General features: G+C 38.5%; 3 protein-coding genes and 1 long non-coding RNA gene across 8 annotated transcripts in view; 2 read left to right on the top strand and 2 right to left on the bottom strand.

Annotated features, from left to right (window-relative positions):
- Window positions 1–18,591, bottom strand: LOC126379404 (zinc finger protein 28-like). Of its 5 annotated transcripts, none has more exons than XR_007568324.1 (17): window positions 18,289–18,591; window positions 16,540–16,714; window positions 16,111–16,149; window positions 15,179–15,271; window positions 14,686–14,820; window positions 14,009–14,236; window positions 12,721–12,980; window positions 10,469–10,685; window positions 9,269–9,399; window positions 8,440–8,514; window positions 6,366–6,504; window positions 5,442–5,554; window positions 4,559–4,712; window positions 3,705–3,836; window positions 2,969–3,169; window positions 2,030–2,377; window positions 1–1,939 (listed from the first exon to the last, which is right to left on the bottom strand). XR_007568324.1 is itself a non-coding variant. In XM_050028145.1 (16 exons), exons 1-16 carry the CDS (start codon window positions 18,360–18,362, stop codon window positions 2,207–2,209), a joined length of 2,337 nt encoding a protein of 778 aa, XP_049884102.1. In that variant the 5' UTR covers window positions 18,363–18,591; the 3' UTR covers window positions 1–2,206. The 5 variants fall into 5 exon arrangements, 1 of the variants encoding a protein (XP_049884102.1); XR_007568325.1 differs by having other exon boundaries at window positions 1–2,011; window positions 2,048–2,377; XR_007568326.1 differs by having other exon boundaries at window positions 1–1,921; window positions 2,048–2,377.
- The window catches only part of LOC126379660 (uncharacterized), a 47,223-nt gene continuing 20,522 nt past the window's right edge, over window positions 1–26,701 (bottom strand). Inside the window, exon 2 of the long non-coding RNA XR_007568374.1 lies at window positions 1–1,106. This is a non-coding gene — a long non-coding RNA (uncharacterized LOC126379660). The remainder of the gene's footprint in view (window positions 1,107–26,701) is intronic.
- LOC126379437 (zinc finger protein 883-like) lies at window positions 18,572–24,856 on the top strand. The gene is made up of 7 exons (XM_050028192.1): window positions 18,572–18,862; window positions 19,147–19,223; window positions 19,952–20,039; window positions 20,605–20,711; window positions 21,463–21,608; window positions 22,067–22,185; window positions 22,421–24,856. Exons 1-7 carry the CDS (start codon window positions 18,793–18,795, stop codon window positions 23,704–23,706), a joined length of 1,893 nt encoding a protein of 630 aa, XP_049884149.1. The 5' UTR covers window positions 18,572–18,792; the 3' UTR covers window positions 23,707–24,856.
- On the top strand, window positions 25,226–26,473 carry LOC126379538 (DNA-directed RNA polymerase I subunit RPA49-like). The gene has a single exon (XM_050028332.1). It carries the CDS (start codon window positions 25,332–25,334, stop codon window positions 26,412–26,414), a length of 1,083 nt encoding a protein of 360 aa, XP_049884289.1. The 5' UTR covers window positions 25,226–25,331; the 3' UTR covers window positions 26,415–26,473.

Below are 26,701 nucleotides of genomic sequence, written 5' to 3'. Positions count from 1 at the left end.
TGTAACCAGAGGTCTTAAGTGCAAGCAGTTAATTTATTACTTTGCAAAAAAACTGGACTTTTGCAGCTTATTGTACTTTAAAATCATAACTACCTTTATTTTCCTATAACAAAATGGAACACCTTCTATTTTTCTTTTCATACATTGGGTAAATGAGCTTTCAAATATTATGCTCCTTCGCTTATCAATCCTTATAAATGAAATTTTCTATGAGACTCCGTGGCGGATCTACTAGTTCCGCACATTCATCATAGATGGCGCTTATCGAGTCCTAAAACGCGCTAACGAAGTTTACACAGCGCGACGCATATACACAACCAGAACCGTTTGATCGTCGATTCCTAGTTCCACCATCAACTTGTGGCTAGCGGGGTGTCTGTAAGGTGGAGTCCGCGCCATGGATGAAGTCATGATAATTGACTTCTGTCATTTTTTTATCCGCCGAAAAGAAAAGGGACGGGCAATCGACAGGCATATAAAATTTATAAGTAAAGTTATTTTAGGCCGAAATCTTAAACAACCCTCGCCAAACTTTACATTGGTAACCCGACAGTATAAGTTGACATCACTAGTCAAACTAAACATACCAGCGAGATGCCTATTTGATTCGCCCGGGTTGCTATTTAATTCCTTTTAAAATTATCATTCCTCTTGGCAGGAATCGGGGCCAATGACGTTATCGTACACGCGGATTCGTGTGTCTGACGTCTGACGCTATACTATTGGAGACTAAAGTGAGAAGAGAAAGTGAGGAGAAAGAGTGTGGGTGAGGTAAGCCTAGCTCAGACGCTGGTGGGGAGCGCAGAGATGCCGGTCCATACATAGTATTATTCCTTATTCCATACCTAGGCTTTCTTCCGTGGCGCGGACTCATACCTTCGTTAAACACTAGCTCGTTACACCGTCCACATTCACCTCATTCAGGCTTATCAGAGGCGGAATGGCGTCAAGAGCAAACCCAGCCCCCTAGCATTATCCCGTTTTCCACAGGGTCCGCTTACCTAACCTGAACATTTGACAGGTCCGGTTTTTTACAGAAGCGACTGCCTGTCTGACCTTCCAACCCGCGAAGGGAAAACCAGCCCAATACAGGTTAGGTCACATACCTCCGAAAATGCATCTGGGGAATGTGGGTTTCCTCACGATGTTTTCCTTCACCGCTGAGAACGTGATAATCATATATGATCCAATTATGAATTCGACAATCTTTGGTTCAGGCCTGTGCTGGATTCGAACCCGCGACCTCAAAGTGAGAGGAAAGCGTTCTACCAACTGGGCTACCACGGCGTCAAAAGCAAACGCATTCGATAAAAAAAAAACAACATTGCCGCCAAAACTCACTCATACAAAAATCACTCGTACTACAACCACACATTAGAATTTGTAATCTCTATTTTAATCCAGTAGCTACATCTAGTAACATGGTAGTTTCCAACAAGTCAAATCAGTTACTTTTTACTGAACGTCAACAACACTAAATCACTATGGAATTTGTATGAAAAAACCTGTGACTTCATAGAAAAACGTGACAAAATATCGCGCTTATTATTATTATTTATTTATTTATTTTTCTTTATTTAAATTCATAAATAAGTTATATAGACAAAAAGAAAACGATTTTTGTCACAGATCTGTCTTTATTTAGTAATCAGAATTACATAATTTATCTTTGATCCAGGAAACTACCCAATTCTGAGATCCATTTTCCTATAACCTACCTTTCGAGTACTATCTACCTACAATAACTTTTACATCAGAAGGCCTATTAAAATCTCGTTTGTTTCGTATCGATTAGGTCCTGTTATAAAAGCGCGCTGACCTTACCAACCTTGACCATACCAAGTTAGTGCACCTAGTTCTCGCAGGATCACTTTTAGCGGTATTGCTGACCTCAGACCCCATTGACCACGAAAATCACGGCCTTAGTGATCCCACTGACCTTAGTCATCCCACTAACCTTAGTGATCCCACTAACCTTAGTGATCCCACTAACCTTAGTGATCCCACTAACCTTAGTCATCCCACAGACCTTAGTCATCCCACTGACCTTAGTGATCCCACTAACCTTAGTGATCCCACAGACCTTAGTGATCCCACAGACCTTAGTGATCCCACAGACCTTAGTGATCCCACAGACCTTAGTGATCCCACAGACCTTAGTGATCCCACAGACCTTACGAATATCGACCCTACCAAGTTAGTACAGCTAGTCCTCGCAGGGCGGCATCTTGTTGGCCCAGTCCTGCGGCCGCTGCCTCACCCTCTTCGGCCAGGGCTTCTTCATGTGTACATGTTCCACGTGGGCGCGCTGCTCGCCTGACGTCGTGAAGCACTTCCCGCAGGTGTCGCATTTGAAGGGCTTCAGGCCTGTGTGGATCTGAAACAGGTTATTTTTTTAATAATATATAAATCCTTCCTATTTTCTTCATGTTTACTCTGGGTCTGAAGTTGACAACTTCCTATATAAATGTTCGTTTTATTACTAACTAGCGACCCGCCCCGGCTTCGCTCGGGTGCAATGCTTAGGAAAAAATGAAATTATTTATAAAAATAAAGCAACAGTCTTCTAATTACATTCAAACACACGAATTATAAACATTTTAAATATAATCGTAAACTTAATACAATTTCCGTAACAGCCTCTGTGGTCTAGTGGTTAGAGCGTTAGGCTCACGATCTGGAGGTCCGGGTTGGATACCCGATGGAGACATTGTCGAAATCACTTAGTGAGACTGTCCTTTAAATAAGTTGATTTCGCGTTTCGGAGGGCACGTTAAGCCGTTGGTCCCGGCTATTAGCTGTAAAAATACCTCCACCAACCCGCATTGGAGCAGCGTGGTGGAGTATGCTCCATACCACCACCGGTTGAGGGGAGGCCTGTGCCCAGCAGTGGGACGTATATAGGCTATTTATATTATAAAACATTTTAATTTCAAATATGTGTAAGTGATTTAAAAACAAAACTCACAAACATATGCCTCCTGCGGTTGTTGAAGAAGGCGAAGTGCTTCCCGCACAGCGGACACTCGTAGGTGGGGCGCGCGTTGCTGTGCACCCTCATGTGGAACACCAGGTTGGTCTTCTGGGTGAACGACTTGGAGCAACGATCGCATTTGAACCGCTTCTCGCCCGTATGCACCCACATGTGGTCTTTGAGAAGGGCCATGCTCTGAAAAAGAGAAAATTATGAAGGTCGAATTTCATAGCATTTTTTATGGAACATGGACATTGGCCCCGATTCCTGCCACGGGCGGGTCAGTGGGGGAATTGTCATGAAAAAGTTTTAGGTTTTTTAAATTTCTACCTAAAATTTACGTGTGTTCCATATATATTTTATGCCTGTCGATTGCCCGTCCTTTCCCATTTCAGTGCATAGGAAAATGACAGGTATAACTTCAAATAAAATTAGATGGTGTGTTGACATTTAGTAAAGTAACTGATTAGTTGGAAAATAGCTTACTGTCCGCTCCCCACCAACGGCTTAACTAGGTTTACCTCACCCCCCTCGAACATAGTTTAGACTTATACATTGTTTTGTTTAATTATGTGCTTTAATTATAGTTTAGACTTGAATTGTATGGCGTCAGACGTAACACACACACAGATGCGCGTGTACGATAACGTCAATGTGTAGTGTCTGTGTAAAACGAGGTGTTTTGTATGAAGTGACCGGGGTGTGGTGATGTAATGTTAGTTTTTGTTACCTGGAATATCCGACCGCACTGCTCGCACATACAAGGCGTCTTCATGGCGGGGTATTTGGTTCGATTCTTGTCCGGGTGCGCTCGACGGAAGTGCTGCGCGTATAGACGGAGATCGCGCAGTTGGATGCCGCACTGTCAAATAAAATATAAATTAAATTGTGGGGGGTCTCTGTGTGGGGTCTCTCGGTATAACCTACCTGTTCGCAACGGCTTCGTTGACCACCACCATCGTTGACCAGTTCATACACTCAATTATTTGTATTTCTCGTGTATGTTGTTTTTATAATGTGTTTTGTTTGATTGTAAGTTGTGTGTTACTCCGTGTTTTAAATTATATATTTGTTTTGTATTTGTTACTGTGGTGTCCCTTTATAATAAACGTTTCTTTCTTTCTTTCTTCCGTGGTCCAGTGGTTGAGCATTGGGCCGAGTTCGAATCCCGGTGGAGACATATCACAAAAATCACTTTGTGACCCCTAGTTTGGTTGGACATTACAGGCTGATCACCTGATTGTCCGAAAGTAAGATGATCCGTGCTTCGGAAGGCACGTTAAGCTGTTGGTCCCGGTTACTACTTACTGATGTAAGTTAGTAGTCGTTACATCAGGGCCTTTGACGGCTCAATAGTAACCCAGACACCAGGGCTGATGGGGTTGGTACTCCACCTCACAACCCGCACGATAGAAGAAGACCTGTGACAGGGCCGGAGGGCTCGGGCCGGCTGGGGTCTCCATGTGGGGGGTCTGTTGGGTGTATCACGGGTCTCCTCTCTATCTTGCGCATCATACGCTCGTTCGTGTATTGTACTAGTTAAACTACTACGCCGGCGTTTATCACTTGGCCGGTACAACCTACCTGTTCGCAGGTGACAGGGCCGGAGGGCTCGGGCCGGCTGGGGTCTCTCTGTGTGGGGTCTCTCGGGTGTATGACGGGTCTCCTCTCTATCTTGCGCATTACGCGCCCATTCTTCTCTGCGTTCATGCTTTGCGAGTCGTTTCTTATACGGTTACTGCGAATGGAAAAAAATACAAATACAAGATAACTCGGCGGAGGCGGTTCACGCTAATAGCGAATACTGGCGGATTCAGCGGGTCAGATAGGCAATGGCCCCGATTCCTGCAGACACCTCCTAATTTTACTTTAAGTTATACCTGTTATTTTCTTATCCGCCGAAAAGGAAAGGGACGGATGATTGTCAACAAGTTAATTTTAAAACGAATGAATAACCCGGGCGAATAAAATAGACATCTCGCTGGTATGTAATCCATTTGACGTGCTGTCTACTTAACTCTGTCGGGTTATTGGCCGATGTCAAATTTTCAGTCGGTTGTTTTATGGAACAAAAAATACTAAATTTCCATATTGTTTCCTATAGCAATACCCACTTGATATCAACTCAGAATAATGAGCTGAATCATCCCCCTCAGTATTTGTTACGATGTCACTTACACCCCATACAAGTACATACAAGTAGATAGGGTGATAGTGACATCGTAACAAATACTGAGGTAGATGATTCAGCTCATTATTCTGAGTTAATATCAAGTGGAATTTTCCATCGCAAAAGTAAAGAATTGAAAATAATAAAAAAAAAAAACATAAAATATACATGAATTTTGCGACGAAAAATTCCACTTGATATTATATCACTAATACCCTATATACATTTCGAATACTGATTTTCATTCATATTACCGGCCGTAAGTTTACGAAATTTAAAAAATAAAATGCTGCTCACGGGTCATTGTCGCTGCTGTGCCTGGAGGACAGCTTGAGGTGCCTCGAGTGCGCCTCCTCCGATATGAACCGCACGTCGCATACCTCGCAGTATGGACCGTCTATTGGCACCTGCTGCATACACAAATAAAATCACAATGAATATAAAAAACTAGAAGCACAAATGTAGATGGCAGCTCTGTTGAGTGTTCTCAAATTGTGACAATACTGTTCAGCTAAAATTCGTGATATATACGCTGGTTTCCTACTAGTCAAATCAGTTACATAACATAAATAGCCTATATACGTCCCACTGCTGGGCACAGGCCTCCCCTCAATCAACCGGAGAGGGCATGGAGCATATTCCACCACGCTGCTCCACTGCGGGTTGGTGGAGGTGTTTTTTTACGGCTAATAGCCGGGACCAACGGCTTAACGTGCCCTCCGAAGCACGGAATCAACTTACTTTTCGGACAATCAGGTGATTCAAGCCTGAAAAGTCCTTACCAAACAAAGGACAGTCTCACAAAGTGATTTTGACAATGTCCCCATCGGCAATCGAACCCGGACCTCCAGATCGTGAGCCTAACGCTCTAACCACTAGACCACGGAGGCTGTTGATAAGTAATATCGTTAAATTCATTCATAAGTTTTGTATTAGAACTTCGCTTTTGTGGCGTGGCTACCTAAAAAAATTGTAAACGACACCACAGTGGTGCGGTTTTGTGGTGTCGTTGGCAATACATGGTATAAGGGTGACAATAAGAACATTCTCTGAGTAAAGTCCGCTTATAAGCGCTCAAGGAGGGAAAAGTCAGAACCCGGACCTCTGCCCTGGAGCCTATGCCCAGCAGTGGGACGTATACAGGCTGTTAATGTACACAGACAAGAGCGTCTCTTAAATTAGTGATGTGATACATTAAAAGTTATTTAATAATTATGTTACCATCTTATCGTCCAGCCGATGTTTCTTCTTCTTGTGGACGTCGATGCCCTTCTTGCTGACGAACGTGTACCCGCACAGTTCGCACACGAAGTCTGACACGTGCTTTATGCGAATGTGTCCCATGTACGTCGTCAGCTTGCTGCAATGATAACAAGGCTTAGTACACCTGGCCGACAGGCTGGACGCGAAAATGAAATATGACCATTTCATGAAATAATAAATAAATGAAATCTTCAGTCTTCATTCTTTAGTCTTTCTCATCTGCCTGACTATTGTTGAATGTGCGATTTGGTTCTCGCTTCGAAGTAAAATCGTCATTACTAGTTTTAGGTTTGAGCTTCTTTTTGATATGTTCAGCAACCTACCCCCTATGTTTATCATAATTATAACATAAGTGGCTGAATGTGCATGCATGGTTTAATGTTATAGTCTAATTAGACTACACTTAATTTACACTTAATTAGATATCTAATTTCACGACTGTAACTAGTTATGTATGCCATAAATAAATTAAAATAAAATAAATCTTTATTTTCCCTTCACAAAGGTAACACAAATTATGTAAACTTAACTAAGGTAATGATATGACATGATATGTAATGATATGATAATTATGGTAATAATAATTATATGATATAACATTACAAAATAAATTTCTGAGGTACTTATATTTAAGGGAGTTTGGAGTATACCCGTACTTTCCTCTCATGTATCCTACATTATTTGTAATGGGTATGGTAGGTTACTATAAATTAGAGGTACGACGGGATGTTGCTCTGGGGAAGTACGTGTTTAAAGTCTTTCGAGGAAAACTCACTAATATCACCATGTTAGAATCATTAAAGATAGTTGCTTCTATGCTGTTCTGGGAGCATATAAAAAACATAGAACACGTTCAGCTGCTTCTCTTCCCGGGCATGTCGTAAAAACCGACAGAGGGATTGTGTCCTCTAACATGATGGACTAATGTTATGGGCGATAGGCTGATCCCTTATCACCATAAGGTTCATCATATCCATCTTTGGACTTCGTATCAACAGTGGCTGCAAGTTGTCTTTGATTACTTGTGGCTCTGCCCACCCCATTAGGGATTACGGGCGTGAGTTTATGTATGTATGTATGTATGTATTAAAGATAGTGGTACCGAGCAGCAGACTTCGACGGGGCCCTAGAGCAGATTTGTTTAAGGTAACACTAACTAACATGCTTAAGTTTAGTTCATTAACAAGGGCCATTGAAATACTAAATGAAATATCACATAATCTAGATCTGTTCACATGCTCATTGACTGAGTTCCAGAGAGTAGCGTTTGAACTACTATGTCGCAAGTAAGATTGTTGTGATTGATTGTTGTTGTTGTGATTGTTTTTTATGATAATTGTTCTTTCTTTCTAATATCGCTATCATTATCGCATTAGGTTAAATGAAACCTGTAATGATGATGTTTTTAGCTAATAGTAATAAATAAATAAATAAACTTAACTATGGTATGATATAAATGATCGAGCACATCATGAATTGATGAATTCTATGATCTGGCTACGACGATTTACTATACATAATAATACAGGGTGTTAGTGACATCGTAACAAATACTGAGGGTTTTTTTTATTATTTTCAATTCTATACTTTTGCGATGGAAAATTCGACTTGATACTAACTCAGAGTAATGAGCTGAATCATCCCACTCAGTATTCGTTACGATGTCACTTACACCCAGTATAATATTATACGTTGAAAGTCATACAAGTAGATCGGGTGTTAATGACATCGTAACGAATACTAAAGGGATGACTCCGACCATGATTCTGAATTGATATCAAGTGGGCTATAGGAAAATTCATAGAAATTTTAGTATTTTTCGTTCCATACTTTTGTGATAAATTAATATTTAGTTGGAAATGGGTGCCGCAGTTAACCAAAAAAGTTCACATATCGATTATATAAACACTAAAGGCTTATTATAAGTGTATTATAAGTGTTTAAATTGATTTTTTTTTCTGTTTTTATTGTGTTTCGATTGTTTTAATTGTTTTTTTTCTTTGTTTCATTTTTTTTTACCTATAATACTCACTCGAACTCACTCGGGCAGTGCGGACACTGGTACTTGGTTCCAGCGTGCCACTTCTCATGCTCCCGAGCCACACCCCTGACAACAAAAAGAAAATCTTTACAAGCTTTTCTATGGCTGATTCCTACTTGAGCAACAAGGCCGCCCATTTATGCTGTCGCTAAATGTTTGTATGTCTTCTTTGTGTGCAACAAAGGATCATCATCAGCCCATTAACGTCCCCACTGCTGGGGCACGGGCCTTCCCTATGGATGGATAGGGAGATCGGGCCTTAAACCATCACGCGGGCCCAGTGCGGATTGGTGGTTATTAACGACTGCTAATGCAGCCGGGACCAACGGCTTAACGTGCCTTCCGAAGCACGGAGGAGCTCGAGATGAAAACTTCAACAAAGGAACAAAGGATATTTGATTTGATTACATCAAATCGGACGGGACTTGCACCCACACTCTTGTCAAGCCGGGACGAGCGTGTTAACCATTACACCACTGCGTCCTCCTCCTGTCCATGCGAAAGTTTACGCCAAAATTAACACAAAACCAAACACACTCACAAGAGCATAATAGTCGTCGAAAAAACACGTTAATGTTCGGAGATCCGGGTGCGATTCCCGATGGGGACATTGTCGAAATCACTTTGTGAGACTGTTTTTTGTTTGGTAAGGACTTTGTGGACTTGAATCGCCTGATTGTCCAAAAAATAAGATGATTCCGTGCTTCAGAGGGTACCCGCAGTAGCGCAGCGTGGTAGAGTATGCTCCATACCCCTTTCGGTTTATTAAGGGGAGGCTTGTGCCCGGCAGTGGGACGTATATAGGGTGTTTAAATCTCACCTATTCCTAGTAACGAACGGGCACCCTTTGCAGCTGAATTTTTCCGTGTGTTGCGCTGTGAGGTGCTTCCTCAGCGCGCGGCCCGTCTTCAGACGCGTCTTGCAGATGAAACACTCGTACGCACCACTCGCCTGTGGGTACACACATTGCTATTGACACTTTCAATACTTAAACATTGTTATTACAAAACACAGACTAAAACTGTGCCAACGTGTTAACAATGTGTCCACGTGTTAATAATGTGTCAACGTGTTACTAATATGTCAACGTGTCAATAATGTGTGAATGTGTTACTAATATGTCAATATGTTAACAATGTGTCAACGTGTCTTAACACATTCTTAAATGTGTCAACGTGTTAAGAACGTGTCAACGTGTTAATAATGTGTGAATGTGTTAATAATGTGTCAACGTGTTAATAATGTGTGAATGTGTTAATAATGTGTCAACGTGTCAATAATGTGTGAATGTGTTAATAATGTGTCAACGTGTCAATAATGTGTGAATGTGTTAATAATGTGTCAACGTGTTAATAACGTGTCAACGTGTTAATAATGTGTCAACGTGTTAATAATGTGTGAATGTGTTAATAATGTGTCAACGTGTTAATAACGTGTCAACGTGTTAATAATGTGTCAACGTGTTAATAATGTGTGAATGTGTTAATAATGTGTCAACGTGTTAATAACGTGTCAACGTGTTAATAATGTGTCAACGTGTTAATAATGTGTGAATGTGTTAATAATGTGTCAACGTGTCAATAATGTGTCAACGTGTCAATAATGTGTGAATGTGTTAATAATGTGTCAACGTGTTAATAATGTCTCAACGTGTCAATAATGTGTCAACGTGTTAATAATGTGTCAACGTGTCAATAATGTGTCAACGTGTCAATAATGTGTGAATGTGTTAATAATGTGTCAACGTGTTAATAATGTCTCAACGTGTCAATAATGTGTCAACGTGTTAATAATGTGTCAACGTGTCAATAATGTGTCAACGTGTTAAGAACGTGTCAACGTGTCAATAATGTGTGAATGTGATAATAATGTGTCAATATGCTAATAATGTGTCAACGTGTTAATAACGTGTCAACGTATTAATAACGTGCCAACGTGTTAATAACGTGTTAATTATGTGTCAATATGTTAATAATGTGTCAACATGTTATTATAATGTGTCAGAATGTTGTAGAACAACCTCGCTGTGTCTCTGCGTGTGCGCGTCGTAGCGGTCTCGTATCATGAAACCACGGTAGCACACGCCGCACTTGAACGGCGCGGTGCGGTAGTTGGTGGACTCTTGCCGCTTCTCAATCTCCGATATCTGTTCTTCGTAGCTGAGTGTTGTAATCGTGAATAACGACTCGTCGAGCCCATCTTGAGTTTTTCGACGCCTCACGTCCGAATTTTTGTACCTGCGAACGGGATTGTCTAGGTCAATTTTCGCTTGCACTGCCAGAATCACTTATACCAACATACCGGTACAAAAACCACTGACAAGCTCTGGTTGGCAACGCCCATAACATTTGAGCATAACATTTATTAAGTGGTCAATATTTACATTCATACAATATTAATTACTTACTTATATTTACTCTCGTCAGAGTGGCCGGAAGAACCTGGACTAGAACGGCTAAATGCAAAGAGGAGTGGAATAGATTGGGGGAGGCCTTTGCCAATGGGCACACAGATACAGACCTAAACGTTACCGCCGAATAATGGAATGTGTATAAAAATAAAAATATTGTATCTGAATTTATGGCTAATAAATAAATAAATAAATATATTTACTCTATACTTTATATCTTTCTAATTTCTAATTTTTAAGTTTGATGTGTAATTTTAATTTTGCTTTATTTTAAATACTTGTATAAGTTATGTACGCCGTAATTGTCATATATATTAGTCACAATACCGTAACCTTATAAATGTAAAATGTTTTAATATATGTGATGTGGTTGTACTTTATAAATAAATAAATAAATAAAATAAAATAAGCTATAAACAATTATCTATTTAACAATTTATGTAACATACTGGTGCTACTTCCTGCAAACGCCATCTAATTTTATTTTATGTTATACCTGTCATTTTCTTATCCGCCGAAAAGGAAAGGGACAGGTAATCGATAAGCATAAAATTTATGGAACACACGTCAATTTTAAGCAATCTAAAACAACCGCCTAAAAAATCTACATCGAATTTTACCCGACAGAATTAAGTAGACAGAACGTCAAACGGATTGCATACCAGCGAGATGCCTATTTTATTCGCCCGGGTTATTCATTCGTTTTAAAATTAACTTGTTGACAATCATCCGTCCGTTTCCTTTTCGACGGATAAGAAAATGACGGGTATAACTTAAAATAAAATTAGGAGGTGTCTGCAGGAATCAGGGCCTTTATAGGTATATATTCTAGTATAAATTATATAAGTATTGGCTCCGATTCCTGCAGACGCCGCCTAATTTTATTTTAAGTTATATCCGTCATTTTCATATCCGTCGAAAAGGAAAGGGACGGATGATTCACAGCTCTTAATTTTAGGAAGAATGAGTAAATGAATGAAAAACCCGGGCGAATCAAAAGGTACGTCGCTGGTATACAATCCGTTTGACGTGCTGTCTATTTAACTGTGTCGGGTTATTGACGGATGTAAAATTTTTAGACGGTTGGTTTAGATTTGTGCTTAAAATTGACGTGTGTTCCATAAATTTTATGCTTGTCGATTACCCGTCCCTTTCCTTTTCGGCGGATAAGAAAATGACAGATATAACTTAAAATAAAATTAGATGGTATTTACAGGAATTAGCACCATTATTAACATTATATCAAGAAATAAATATACTTAGTATTTTATCTATCTATCTATCTATCTACTTGTGCAAGATAGCACATCTTTTTATAGAGTTTTACCTCTTTTATATAGTTTTTCATTCTTTGGATTGTCTTTGATTTTGATAATGACTTTTATTCTTTTTTGTCTTCTTGTAAAAATATATTATATTTATGTCTGCACGAGAACCGTTTTTATTATTGGTAGTTCGTCAATAATACTTTTAATAGAATTATACGAGTAGTCTAATACTAATACTTAATATTCGTTCAGCTTATCAGAAAAAAAAATCTTTAATGAATGAGGAACTTCTTTACTAGTGTGGTTATGTAATGTTTTTCATCATCATCATCATCACCAGCCCATTAACGTCCCCACTGCTGGGGCACGGGCCTTCCCTATGGATGGATAGGGAGATCGGGCCTTAAACCACCACGCGGGCCCAGTGCGGATTGGTGGTTATTAACGACTGCTAATGCAGCCGGGACCAACGGCTTAACGTGCCTTCCGAAGCACGGAGGAGTTCGAGATGAAAACTTAATGTTACGTAATACGTAACATTACGTGTTACGTAATGTTTTTATTTGTGTTATAAGGACGGGAAACTCCACTTACTTATCCATAGTAGTGGAAGGATCCTCATCTTCCTCGTCTTTCTTCCCCACGCCTCTCGCCTCTCGTTTCTTCACCGTCTTCACTTTCTTCTCGACCTTTTCCATCTTCAACTTTTTCTTCTTCATCTTCTTCTCCCTTTTCTCGGTTTTATCCCTCCTTTCCGTTATCACCTCACTCAATTTCTTATCATCGTCCGATTCGAAATTGTCCGGGAATTCTTCGAAAAATATTTCCCCTGATTGTTCGTCCTTTATTTCCACCTGAGAAGAAATTACGTATACAAACTGGATTTAAAAAAAAAGAGAAAGGAAAACATGAAACAGTAGGACTAGGGCCCTGTGCTGGGAGGTTTCCTGGCGACGTCTTTCCCTCAGCGTTACAGATTCCGATGTGGTAGTAGTTTTACAGCTAGTTACATAATATGTAATTTAATTTTTCAAAAAGCGCTAACTTTGTAAGCCAATTTTGAAAAATAAATATTTTTGAATTTTGAATTTGAAGTAGTAGTTTTTAGTGCATTGGTGGACCAGTACGACTCGCCGCTGCTGAACCGCTGGGTGCGATTGCACGCTGTCACATAGCTGCCCGCGGCTTCGGTGATTCGGGCCGGCCTCATGTGTTTTATTTTTATGTTTTATCGTCTTTCGAATCTGTTACTAATACAAGTCCATATTTAGTTAGTAACAAAAGGCTTAAGCCTTTTTGTTTTTGGTTGTTTTGTTTCCGAAATAAATATTTTGAATTTGAATTTGAAGTAACAGTCAAACTCGATACTTAACAATTAAAGATTAGTTAGCAATTAGTTTTAGCCAACTAGTCGGCATTCTGAGGCCGGCAACTCTCCGCTCCCCACCAGCGGCTGAGCTAGGTTTACCTCACCCCCTCGGTCACACACATACACATAGATGCGCGTGTTCAATCTTCTTTTTCTTCTGGTGTCAGGGTTATTACTGAGCCGCCAAAGGCCCCTGACGTAGCTCATGTAACGACTACATACTTACATCAGTAAGTAGTAACCGGGACCAACGGCTTAACGTGCCTTCCGAAACACGGATCATCTTACTTTCGGACAATCAGGTGATCTGCCTGTAATGTCCTAACCAAACTACGGATCACAAAGTGATTTTTGTGATATGTCCCCACCGGGTTTCGAACCAGGGGCCTCCATCGTGAGTCCAACGCTCAACCACTCGACCACGGAGGCGCGTATACGATAACGTCAATGTGTAGTGTCTGTGTAAAATGAAGTGTTTTGTATGAAGTGTCCGGGGTTCACAGAAATACTTACTTCCATAATAGGCGGTATTGGTACAATGTCTTCACCAATTCCGTCATCGAACACCAGCTCCTCCTTCATGTCATCATCATCATCAACCGGTGATGATTCAGTCTTGACGAACACCTGGTTGTCCTTCACGTGTATATCGTAGTCATTGGGGTCAAAGTACTTAGTCACTAAGGTTGTTTTCAGGTTGCTGTGTGCCCGGTTGATCGATTTGATGTCCCTTATTGTTATCTGTGGAAGGAATTGTAAAATCAATAAAAAAAAATAACATAACATAACCACATAACATATGGGGTGTTAGTGGCATCGTAACGAATACTGAGGGGGATGATTTTTTGGCGTGACTTATTGTAGATTTGCCACAGATGGCATTAACTACTTGGCCGGAAGATTCAGACCACGATTCTGAGTTACTATCAAGTGGAATTTTCCGTCGCAAAATCATGACTTTTTTTAGTTATTTTCAATTCTATAGTTTTGCGATGGAAAATTTCAGTTGATATTAACTCAGAATAATGAGCTGAATCATCGCCCTCAGTATTCGTTACGATGTTATTAACATCCTGTTAAAAGCCTGTACTCGTATACGTCCCACTGCTGGGCACAGGCCTCCCCTTAGTCAACCGGAGGGGGTATGGAGCATACTCCACCACGCTGCTCCACTGCGGGGGTATACTTACATAATCATACATAACCAGTGTCTCCATCAGCAAGCCCTGACTCCGCGCCGCTCTGCCCTTGAGACGTGAGCAGGTGACCAGCCGGTGTGCACACTCCCAGCACAGCTTCTGTGGTAACTTGTCATCATCTGATATCTGAAAAGAGAGGCAGGATATTATCAGCATGAGATAGAAATCACGTTTTGCTATGACGTCGTCGTATGAGTGTGCTTTTCATACAAATTCCATAGTAATTTAGTGTTTTGACGTTTAGTAAAAAGTAACTGATTTGACTAGTTGGAAACTAGCCGTGAACTTATGTTATCCTTAGCTTTAACTATATACCTTTGTCGACCTTTGGACGCACTTATATGGACATTCTCTATGGACAAATGTGGTTCCTGTACTTGACATTGGCAGTAATGGTTGTCTCTACTCTATGACGACCGGTTGCCATACAACCATAAAGTTGAAGTTGAACTACTTGGCCGGAAAATATAAAACCCAGACTCACCGACAAACCAGTGACCTGGTGGTAGACCTGGTCCAGCTTGTACTCTCTTATGTGGTACATCCTCGCGTCCATCGTCAGACATATCCTGCACACCTGGAGATAATTTATTTTTACATTATTTATTTCAAATAAAATCCATAAATTACCTACGCTAAAAAAGAAACATCATATCGCGTTACCCCGTTTTTTACAGGGCCCGCTCACCTAACCTGAAGATTTGACAGGTCCGGTTTTTTACAGAAGCGTCTGCCTGTCTGACCTTCCAACCCGCGAAGGGAAAACCAGCCCAATACAGGTTAGGTCACATTCCTCCGAAACGCATTTCTCAGGTGTGTGATCACGATGTTTTCTTTCACCGCTCAGCACGTGATAATTATTTATGAATTCGAAAAACGATTTCGAAAATAATACTTTTTTGCCCGTGCTGGATTCGAACCTGCGACCTTACAGTGAGAGTCAAGCGTTCTTCCAACGCGTATGCGCAAGTAGGCTACCACGACTACTTACGCTGATAAAACATGAAAAACTTTTTTTTTTTTATTTATTCCAAAAAAGGTACAATTTTTCTTAAAAAAAATAATTATTATATAGATATACACTCCACCAAACCGCAGTGGAGCAGCGTGGTGGAGTATGCTCCATACCCCTCCGGTTGATTGAGGGGAGGCCTGTGCCCAGCAGTGGGACGTGTATATACACTATGTAGGCTGTTTATGTATACACAGGGTGTTAGCGACACCGTAACGAATACTGAGGGGGATAATTCAGACCGTGTTTCTGAGTTAATATCAAAAATTCATGCATCATTCATACTTTTACGACGGAAAATTCCACTTGATATCAACTCAGAATCATGGTCTGGATTATCCCTCAAAGTTTTTGATATAGTGTCTTTTTTTTAAGTTTATCCTTTTTTAATTTCATTGACTTACCCTAAGTGCTGCAGGCGCATCCAGATCTTCAGTGGAGTCCTGTACAAAGTCAAATACAATAATTAAAAATGTATATACGTTTATGTATGTCGTGGCGAAATGGTCATATTTCATGGTGTCAGGGTTACTATTGAGCCGCCAAAGGCCCCTGACATGGCTCATGTAATGAATACTTACTTACATCAGTAAGTAGTAACCGGGACCAACGGCTTAACGTGGCTTTCGAAGCATGGATCATCTTACTAGGCTATGTAATGTTCTAACTAAAAATCAAAAAAAATCAAACTAAACTAAACTAGGGATCACACAGTAATTTTTGTGATATTTCCCCACCAGGATTCGAACCCGGGACGTCCGGATCGTGAGCCTAACGCTCATCCACTGGACCACGGAGGCCGAAGGTAACTTAACTATCATCTTTAAACATACCTGCACTGTGACTGGTACAGCTCCGTTCTTAACCCTCCTCAGCCCACACTTGGTGAGGTAGAAGTCTTCGTTGCGGAAGTGCTCGGAGCAGATGGTGCTGCGGTCCTTGGGCTCCCACTCCACCAGGCCCAGGGCTTCCACCCACGCCGTGCGAAGGTTCGGCTCCTTAGGGAACCTGGATTTATGGTAAGATGAGATGAGACTTTATTTGCCATAATTGCAGAGTAAAAGATGTTAGAAAGAATAATGACTGCATTTAAATTTTAAAAAAATATACAGGGTGTTAGTGACATCGTAACGAAAACTTTGAGGGATGACTCAGACCATGATCCTGAGTAACATCAAGTGGAATTTTTCGTCGCAAAAGTATGGAACTGAATATAATTAAAAAAAAAAACAGGAATTTTCCGACACTCGTAGTGGGTGTTAGTGACATCGTAACGAATACTGTGAGGGATGATTCAGATCATTATTCTAAGTTAATATCAAGTGGAATTTTCTCTTTTCAAGTGGAATTGAAAATAATTATAAAAAATTAAAAAAAAAAACATTAATTTTGTGAAGTTAAATTCCACTTGATATTAGCTCAGAATTGCGGTCTGAATCATTCCCCTGAGTATTTGTTACGGTGTCACTAACACCCTGTATATATTATTATTATTAATTATAAACAGAATCCAATTAATACAGTTGGCACTATAGAATAATACTCTTAAGATTAAAAAAAACAGTAATTACATTCACATTATTTTATAAAAGTCATCAAATAAATTGATAAAAGCAAAATAAATTACTTAAGTGTGTCGGGAACCTCGCTCAGCAACAATAGATGGCGTAAGTGTAGCGGTGATCGAAATTTATTATTTTTGTCATAAACTAAATGAGCTCTACACCTTTTTGCCACTACTTGAAGGTCTAGAGAACCTACAAACAATAAAAAATATTGTAAATCCTTCCTATTTTCTTTAGGTTTACTCTGTCTGAAGTTATGTCTTCTTTTTGTTACAAATAAACCTTTACAAAACTTTTTTATATGTAGTTTCTAATTTAAGTAGGAAGTTGTCAATAACTTCAGACCCAGAGTAAACCTGCAGAAAATAAGAAGGATTTATAATATTTTTTTATTGTTTGTAGGTGATCTAGACCTTCAAGTAGTGGCAAGGTGTAGAGCTCATTTAGCTTAGTTTGTCTATGACAAAAATAATCTCGATTTGAAAAAAAACAAGAATTACAAACACAACAAACATTATAAGGTTTTTATTTCTTATTTTTTTTTACATTATTTTTATTGTACAATTGCAGCAAATGGTATTAACTACTTGACTGGATTTTTTAAGTCTAAATTAAATAATTGCTATATTGATTCTGAATAACTGTTTCTCTTGTAGGAAAAGTCTGTGTTTCAAAAAATACAGGGTGTTAGTGACATCATAACGAAAACTTTGGAGGGATGATTCAGAATTTCAGACCAATATTCTGAGTTGATATCAAGTGGAATATTCCGTCGCAAAAGCATGGAACGGAAAATATTTTTTAAATACCCTAAAATTTTCTTGAATTTTCCAACAGGAAATTCGACTTGACATCAACTCAGGATCATCACCTTCAGTATTCGTTACGGTGTCACTAGCACCCTGTATGTAGCTACTTTACTTTAATAATGCTCAGAAACAGATAGGAGTAGAAAAGAGTAAAAAATAAATAGGTACAACATAGCTTTAGGAAGGATACGAAAACTGAAATACTTACATGTGAAACGTGATCCCATGGCTCTTAGTTGTTCGTTTCGTATCATTTGAACAATTAGGCACACTACAACGCATTTTCTTATCGTATTTAACACATAATAGCTCGTAAAAAACAAAGTTTTTACTCCTAAGGCAAATTCATAGAAATTTTAACACGTAGCTGCTAAGTATTTAACACGAATTGGACGAGCATTTTGATATTTATTCACAATGATATCCAATTAGAAATTTTAACAAGTTTTCTCATTAAATATTGAGTATTTTTGCGATCGCAAAATATAAACAATGTCAAGTGCATCGCATACGTCCGCCATATTTAGTTTTTTATTTTTAATACGTAGAGAGGAGTCGCTCACAAAAAGTTAAAAACCGAAACTTACCGACAAACTATACAAAATGAAAAATATTTTTCATAAAACAGAAAAAGGCGGTAAAATAAAAACTTTGCTGATAGCGTATAAAAATTTCGTGCGATTAATTCATTGATATCATATTACAAAAGAGTATGAGTAGATTTAATTTGCGGCGGAGGCCGCAAATTTGTTATTACGAGCCAGATTTAGACGAATACATTTGTAAGTTATTTATTTTTTTAGATTTTCTCTGATATATTTTTAATAATTTTTAAAATTCAGCAAAATATGAAGTAACAAAACTCTTTACAAAATATCATAATATACCTACTTCTACTAAACTCTAAAAATACAGGGCCGTATCAAGGTGGGGGCCACACAAACTTTCTTTGGATTGTAATTTTAACAAGTCTCTAAAAATTGTAACTTTTTATATTTTTAAGATTCTTACATAAATATGCACATCTGGTTCGGCACACATCATTAAATAAATATATTTTTAATAGTTTGCGATCCTTGCGGTGACTATGTGTACGAATACTGTTCTGTACACGGCCCACTACTCGTCATTCCGGATGATAAGGTAAGCACATCATTATTTGTTTGTTGAGCCTTTTTTCTCAGCGTACTGCCCCCAGTCCTGTGGTGGAGAGTGAGGGGTCCTGTAGAGTACACCTTTTGTATACTGCCATGATTTGGCTCGCCAACACACGATCACTCTGTACAGGCGGACCGTCCTGCATTGACTGACTGTTTGTCTTGCTCTGTATTGAGATGACGTATGCGCCCGAGACAAGGATAGAAATATCAAGACACTACAGGTCCCACATAACATTTCATGGATCCCAAGTCTAACGAATGAGGCTCAGGCGAGTTGCCCTTTTGGTTCTGACAGAAACCCGTCACGCTGAGACAAGGGATGCAAAAATGATTTTAGGCATCCCTGGGTGGCGCCTGGCTGGAGTGGTGGTGGTTGGTTTTCGGTTGGAGACGATTCCCCATCATCATGTTTAACATACATAATCATGCCCGTAATTATTATTGGAGAGGAAAACATATTTGTAAACCTAGAGAAAGTAGTATTATCCTTTCATAGCATACTTGCACGACATGTTTTCTGAGAACTTGCCACCCTATCCCAAATATTACGAATGTGGGGTTTGTAGCTGTAGGTTTTGTCTATCCTCTGTTTCTTTTTCAATTGTTTTTCATGTAATAGCGCAGTCTAGTGTATATGTTTTTTTTCGCTTTTACATAATTTATGTGTTGTATTCCAATCATAATGACTCTTACTTAATTTTGTAAATGTAGGTGCCTGTCAGTATCCCCACTCACATGCCGCGAGCTACGCTAACCATACCACATGTCTTCTTGTATCTAGCACCGTCCTCTATACCAGGTTTGTATATTCTTTTGCTTCTGTTGTGTCATCATCATCATCAGCCCGTTAACATCCCCACTGCTGGGGCACGGGCCTTCCTTATGGATGGATAGGGAGTTCGGGCCTTAAACCATCACGCGGGCCCAGTGCGGATTGATGGTTATTAACGACTGCTAATGCAGCCGGGACCAACGTCTTAACGTGCCTTCCGAAGCACGGAGGAGCTCGAGATGAAAACTTTTTTTTTTTGTGGTACCCATCCTATGACCGGCCTTTGCGAAAGTTGCTTAACTTCAACAATCGCAGACCGAGCGCGTTTACCGCTGTACCACCGAGCTCCTCTGTTGTGTATTGCAATATAGTAACATACATTAACATTACATACTCTACAGCGTATATTAGATGAATTGCTTTGATGTGGCCATTTTAACCCCCCAGGTCACATTACAGAAACAAGCAAAAATTAGGACAAACGCAACAGGCGTCCTTATTTTTGTTTTTTTTGTCTCGTTTTTTTTCGGTGTCCTATTGTATGTGTGTACCTATTGTGCAATAAAGTATTATGTATTGTATTGTCCTTCAGGGGCTGGCATTGGTGTTTTTGCAAGCCTGACGTTGCCACGTGGTGTTCGGTTCGGCCCTTATGGCGGGAAGTATACGAATGAAATCAAGTCCAAATATTGTTGGCAGGTACGATGTTATTGTACGGTCTTGAGCAATATCATGTACCTACTTTAGAACCCTGTCGCACTATCATATTGTACATTTAATGAGACTTACGGTTTAATTTGTCAAAAAAGTTAATGTGACATGGTTTCAAAATTTATACATGTTAGTACTCATGCGTGACCATACCTACTGGTTATTTTTATGTTTCAATGTGATGTACCTTCACCAAATCATTTCATTTTTATGTACAATCACAAAAATAAAAACATAGCATAAGCTCATTACATCCCAATTGGGGTAGTCAAGAGGTACATGCATCGCAAGATGAACTAAGTACCCACACCTCACCGAGCTTTCTGTTAACCAGACCAACGTGATAGGTGAGCCGTATCGCCGTCTATAATGGTCGAGACAACTGTGTTAGTAAAAACTACACTTAAGATGTTGTGTTTGAGTCAGCTAGGTAACGTTGCGTCAGCAGATGGCGTTACTTCTGAAGTTTTTGTATTTTTTCGTTTATTCCTTTAGTGTTGAGTTCTGACCCTATGAAATGTTAGTTGGCGAAATCATCCATACATTATCTTTAAGTTAAGCCACAATTTTGAAGTATTTACTGCAGATATCATATTGAAAACGTGCATCAAAAGTTGGTGTCTAGTCAATTTGTGTACAAACACGAAGCTGTCACACACACATGTCAACTAGGTTAGCTATAGTCTATAATGTTCGAGCCAACTGCTTTAGCGAAAATACAAAACAGGCTTAATTACAGATCTACAACCAAAACAATCGTCCATCACATGTGGTTGACGCAGCCGACGAAAATGATTCCAACTGGATGCGGTATGTCAACTGCTCGCGACACTGGTTAGAGCAAAATCTCGTCGCATTCCAGTACCGGGGACAGCTCTACTACAGGTATCTTTATAATCATTGCATTCTCTCATCTCGTGTGGGCTGTGAGGTTAATGACCACCCTCCAGACGCACTGACGTCAGAGTAATTACAGTAAAAGAGTAGTTACAATAAAAATTCATTTCATTTCATACCTATTGATCCACTTACGGTTCATGGAATGATAATAATAATAATAATAATAATAAAACACTTTATGATACTTACATGAGTAAGTAGTAACCGGGACCAACGGCTTAACTTTAGATCAATCGGGTGTTTAGCCTGGTAATATCCTAATCAAATATCTTTTTTACTAAAAGTATACAGCTTAGAACGAATGAGACGAGAAATATGTCACTCTAATCATGCTACGATAAATAGGGTATATACTTGCTCCCCGTGCACCGCAATGCGCCCGCGCCTTATTGTTAATGTCTAATCGCTCTACTCGCTACATCATTCTAATACCTTATTTTCAGAACTATAAAAATAATTCCACGATACACTGAGCTATTGGTCTTCTACGGCGCTGAGTTTGCTAGCGCCCTGCAAATAGATCTTAAACATTACAATTCACCAGTTAAATTTGCACGGAAAGGTAATAAGTATTTCATTTCTGGGGGGGTTAAAAAGGCCACATCAGCAATTCATCTAAAAATGCAATATTGCTGTTTGACATTTCTTATCATTGCGTACTTACTTTTATATGCGCAAATGTCAAATTGCAATATTGTTTTTTAGATGAATTGCTTATAAGTGGCCTTTTCAGCCCCTTGTTGTGATTACAATTTATCAGTTATCATTTTTTGAAACAATTTTGTTTTTGTTAATAGATGCTCAAACAACAGGGCAAGAAGAACATGGAAAAATAGAACATATTGCTTCATCTGTAGAAACTGTAATACTGGCAAATAATTTTCCACAAGATCTCAATGTTTTGGAAAATTCTCATGATATAACTAAAAATAATGATGTTCCGTCAAAAAACACAACTCAAGAAGTACAAGCGGCGAAATCACCCTTGAAGTTTGACTCAAAAAATAACAAAATTAAGAAAACTAATGTTATTTGTAATGAGTGTAACGAGCACTTTGATTCAAAGTCATCGCTGATTCAACACTTACAAACACACAGCCAAAAGCTCGAAAAATATTTCAGTTGTAATATTTGTAACTTTAATAACAGTGATGTAGACGTTTTTGTCAAACATTTACGAGATCAACACGGGGCAACTAGTCAAATATCTGATTTGCAGCAAAAGATCTCGCAAGAAACTCCGACTTATCCAGGCAACCAACCACGCACTTTATATCCTTTAAAATTTGAAAACCAGAACTTGATGGACATTCGCAGTAACTGTTTTGATAAAAGTCACCCAGATTCATTATTTGCACAGATTTTTTTGCAAACAAAGACAGATATACACACAGACAAAAAGAAACGCCAATGTTCTATATGTAAAAAAATATTATCGTCCAATTATAAATTAAACCAACATCTTATGTTACACACTGATCAAAAGAATTTCTCATGTTCGATGTGTAATAAAAGCTACCATACTAACAGTAGTCTGAAAAAACATACAAAACGCCATACAATCGAAAACCATTTTACTTGTAATATTTGTGGTGAAACATTTTCTGAAAAGTATACATTAAACGCACATTTGTCTTGTCATAATCAAAATGAATTTCCGTGCCCTGTGTGTCAAAAAGTATTTACTAGTGCTAGGAACTTAAGAAAACATCTAAAGAGACATTCAAATAACAAAACATTTACTTGCGCAATATGTGCAAATAAATTCAGAGACAAGTGTTCATTGAAAAGACATATTATGTTAATTCATAATAGTAAAAAGGATTTCCTATGTTCAATGTGTCATAAACGATTTATTTCTGATTACTATTTGAAACGTCATTTAAAGATTCATTCAGATAACAAACCTTTTTCTTGCACTGTTTGTAAAAAATCATTTATACGAAATAGTCACTTAAAACATCACATGACGTCTCATAATCAATATAAGAATTTTTCATGCTCAATATGTAACAAAATGTTTGCCTATGGGAGTAGTTTAAAGCGACACTTAAAAACACATAATATTTCCGACGTTTCTTAACTGTTTTTGCATTCGTTTAAATTGCTGTAATTTTTGTATTAATAGCTTAATGTGGCTTAAATAATGTACTCTAGTATATCTAGTAGACAGGGCGCTATACCCAGTGTTGCCAACTTTATTTTCACCAGCCCACCAAATGGCCGTGCAAACCACCAGAAACCATTAAAACTGAGCGGTCTTTCAAACCACCAGAATTTCACTAGATAAAATACATACATACATACATAAACTCACGCCTATTTCCCACCGGGGTAAGCAGAGACTATAGAATCACTAGCTAGACAACCCAAAGCCGAATCAGTGCAATCAGATCGTGGGATGTTTTTTCCCCCTCTTTAGCGCCGCGTCGTAGGTAAAGACGTGCTAGAGGTGCTAATTCCTGTAAATACCATCTAATTTTATTTTAAGTTATATCTGTCATTTTCTTATCCGCCGAAAAGGAAAGGGACGGGTAATCGACAAGCATTAAATTTATGGAACACACGTCAATTTTAAGCACAAATCTAAAACAACCGTCTAAAAATTCGCCCGGGTTATTCATTTATTTACTCATTCTTCCTAAAATTAAGAGCTGTCAATCATCCGTCCCTTTCCTTTTCGGCGGATAAGAAAATGACAGGTATAACTTAAAGTAAAATTAAGAGATGTCTGCAGGAATCGGGGCCATTGACAGGGTAAATTATTCAATTATTATTAATAATGATTCCTTAATAATATACCACATAATTTTCACTTAGCAACTGGACCACCAGTGCTTTCGACTATTTGCAACCAATCCCTTAAAACTGGGTCACGTAACCAACAATCACGAAATTTTTGGGTGTACTGTGGCTTAGGCATCTTGATCTTATTACTCAATATGAAACTTATTGTATGTATTACTAATAAATAAACTTTATATTGGTTCTTTCGCTCAAGTAACTCATAAACCATATTCGGTTGTGTTAGTGGTTAAATTCGTCACTTACCGCTAACTGTAAGGACTCTAATCCACTAAAAAATCCACTAGCCACTAAAACTAATATTTTTTCGCCGAACCACATGTCTAAACCACCAGATCTAGTGGAAAATCCACTAAGTTGGCAACACTGGCTATACCCAAGTTCGGCCCTGTCAGTTCTGATTTTTTTTTAAATATTTTTTATGGAATGCGTACGTACTTTTATATTTTTCTAAAGTAGATTTTTTATTGTAATAAATTTATTGATAATAAAAATGTTGCGTTTATTTGAAAATTTTATTAATTTCCATTAAAATTTAAAAAACCGGTTATTAAAATACTTTTAGCGTTTATTTAAGCTTTGATTTGAACGTTTTGAACCTACTGAAAAATTACTCAAAAGCTTAAAAACAAAAATGACAAAAATGCTCAAAAATGACAAAAGCAAAAATATATATCTCTGCACTAAAGATATTATTTATTTATCGGATCCTACATGGATCCTACAAAGAAGAAAAAGACAATACCAAAGACCAGGCTGTATGGACTAAGTTCCCTTTGCCTGAATGGGCAAATGCCAAATCCCAAGGCCAACTCCAAATCGTAAAAAAAAGTTAATGTTTGGAAACATTTAACCTAACTAACACGTGATTTATCAAATAAATAACAAAAACTAACTGAAATCATGCCTAAAACCCATATAGACAAAGTGTACCCTAAAAGCGACGTCCATCCTATGATACTAAACTTTCAAAATGGTTACGCGACGGAGCAATTTGAGGTTGACAAATGTAATTTGTTTTCTAACGAAAAAAACGGCTTGAAATGTGTTACTGCGGAGTTAAACGACATGTTGTACGCTGGGGAGGAGGAAAAGGAGGATCTAGGTAAGACTTTCATACTCGCAAAGAACAGAGTTACCGGGAAAGTGCGACTTATAGAGGTGGGTTCCGCACTACTAAAACCCATACTTAAAGTTGATAATGACACGCCACAAGTACTAGAAACTAGTCACTTAGAGCTCAGTAGGAAATTCGGATCGAAGAAGCAGAAACAGCAAATGGAACAACGAGAGAAATTGAAAGTTAACGTTGAAACTGTAACGGAACAGATGCAAAACGTAACACAAGCGATTTCAGAAGACAAGCTAGATTTATCCTCGTATAACAAGAGCGATTCAGACGATTTCTACATACCCCCCATTGACAGAACTGCTGATAAACCTGAAAACGTTTACGATATTGATAAAATTTTAACTGAAGACCAATATGAGAAAATTTATTCAGAGCTAGAAGAAAAAGATTACGCCGCAGAATACACTCCGTTCATCAAAAGTATTGCTACAGGAAAAAAATTGTCAAACAGGCAAACAGTATTGGCTGTATACGCAAATTCGTTATTAAAATATTCCGTTACAATGGCCAAAGAAGTGTCAAAGAAAAACTTTGTTGCGTGTACGCATTCTCCTACGCTTAACAACATAATACAGGCAAATTTCTCAGTGATGACTAACGGTAAACGTACAAGACCGACTCCATATAAAGACAAAGCTTTATGCCATGCAATAGTATTTGCTTTGTTGATAAATAATTTAAAATTCAATTTGGAAATGTTATGTGAAGATGCCAAGATAACGGCAGCTACGGCGGCAATGAAGATCAGAGTAACAGGAGCATCCGTTGTTTCATTGGGAAGTAAAAAGGCAGTACAATTAAAATTGCCATTAAATACAAAGAGTGGATTTAGGAGAAGAAGTGCCAGATTTTGATAAATTATATTCAATATAGTATAATATTATTAATTAATAAATGTTACTATGTAAGGTAATATTTGTTTTTTTTTTATAAAACTACATTTATTTTAAATCCATCCATAAGAAAACAAATCCAGATTTTTTTTGTTTTCGTTTTCCTGAAGGGCAAGGCAAAGGCTAAATGTTTGATTTTGATTTCTCCTATCTAAGTTAATATTGATTTTGTCTTTATTTATTTTTTTTGATTATGATTTTAATTTTGATTGTGACATTAATTTTTATCTTGATTTTTATTTTTTAGC

This window comes from Pectinophora gossypiella, chromosome 29 (assembly GCF_024362695.1).
Source record: "Pectinophora gossypiella chromosome 29, ilPecGoss1.1, whole genome shotgun sequence".
In the NCBI taxonomy this organism is placed as follows: Eukaryota; Metazoa; Arthropoda; class Insecta; order Lepidoptera; family Gelechiidae; genus Pectinophora; species Pectinophora gossypiella.
The sequence above is the reverse complement of the archived record's forward strand: the minus strand, read 5'-3'. Positions and strand labels throughout refer to the sequence as shown.

Coding starts and splice junctions, on each gene's coding strand:
- LOC126379538 (XM_050028332.1), top strand. CDS start 25,332: ATGCCTAAAACCCATATAGACAAAGTGTACCCTAAAAGCGACGTCCAT.
- LOC126379404 (XM_050028145.1), bottom strand. CDS start 18,362: ATGCGTTGTAGTGTGCCTAATTGTTCAAATGATACGAAACGAACAACT. Junction 15,272..16,110: donor ATGCGCCTGCAGCACTTAGG/GTAAGTCAATGA, acceptor AATTATCTCCAG/GTGTGCAGGATATGTCTGAC. Junction 12,981..14,008: donor CAATACCGCCTATTATGGAA/GTAAGTATTTCT, acceptor ATTTCTTCTCAG/GTGGAAATAAAGGACGAACA.
- LOC126379437 (XM_050028192.1), top strand. CDS start 18,793: ATGAGTAGATTTAATTTGCGGCGGAGGCCGCAAATTTGTTATTACGAG. Junction 20,712..21,462: donor AGTCCAAATATTGTTGGCAG/GTACGATGTTAT, acceptor GCTTAATTACAG/ATCTACAACCAAAACAATCG. Junction 22,186..22,420: donor AGTTAAATTTGCACGGAAAG/GTAATAAGTATT, acceptor TTTTGTTAATAG/ATGCTCAAACAACAGGGCAA.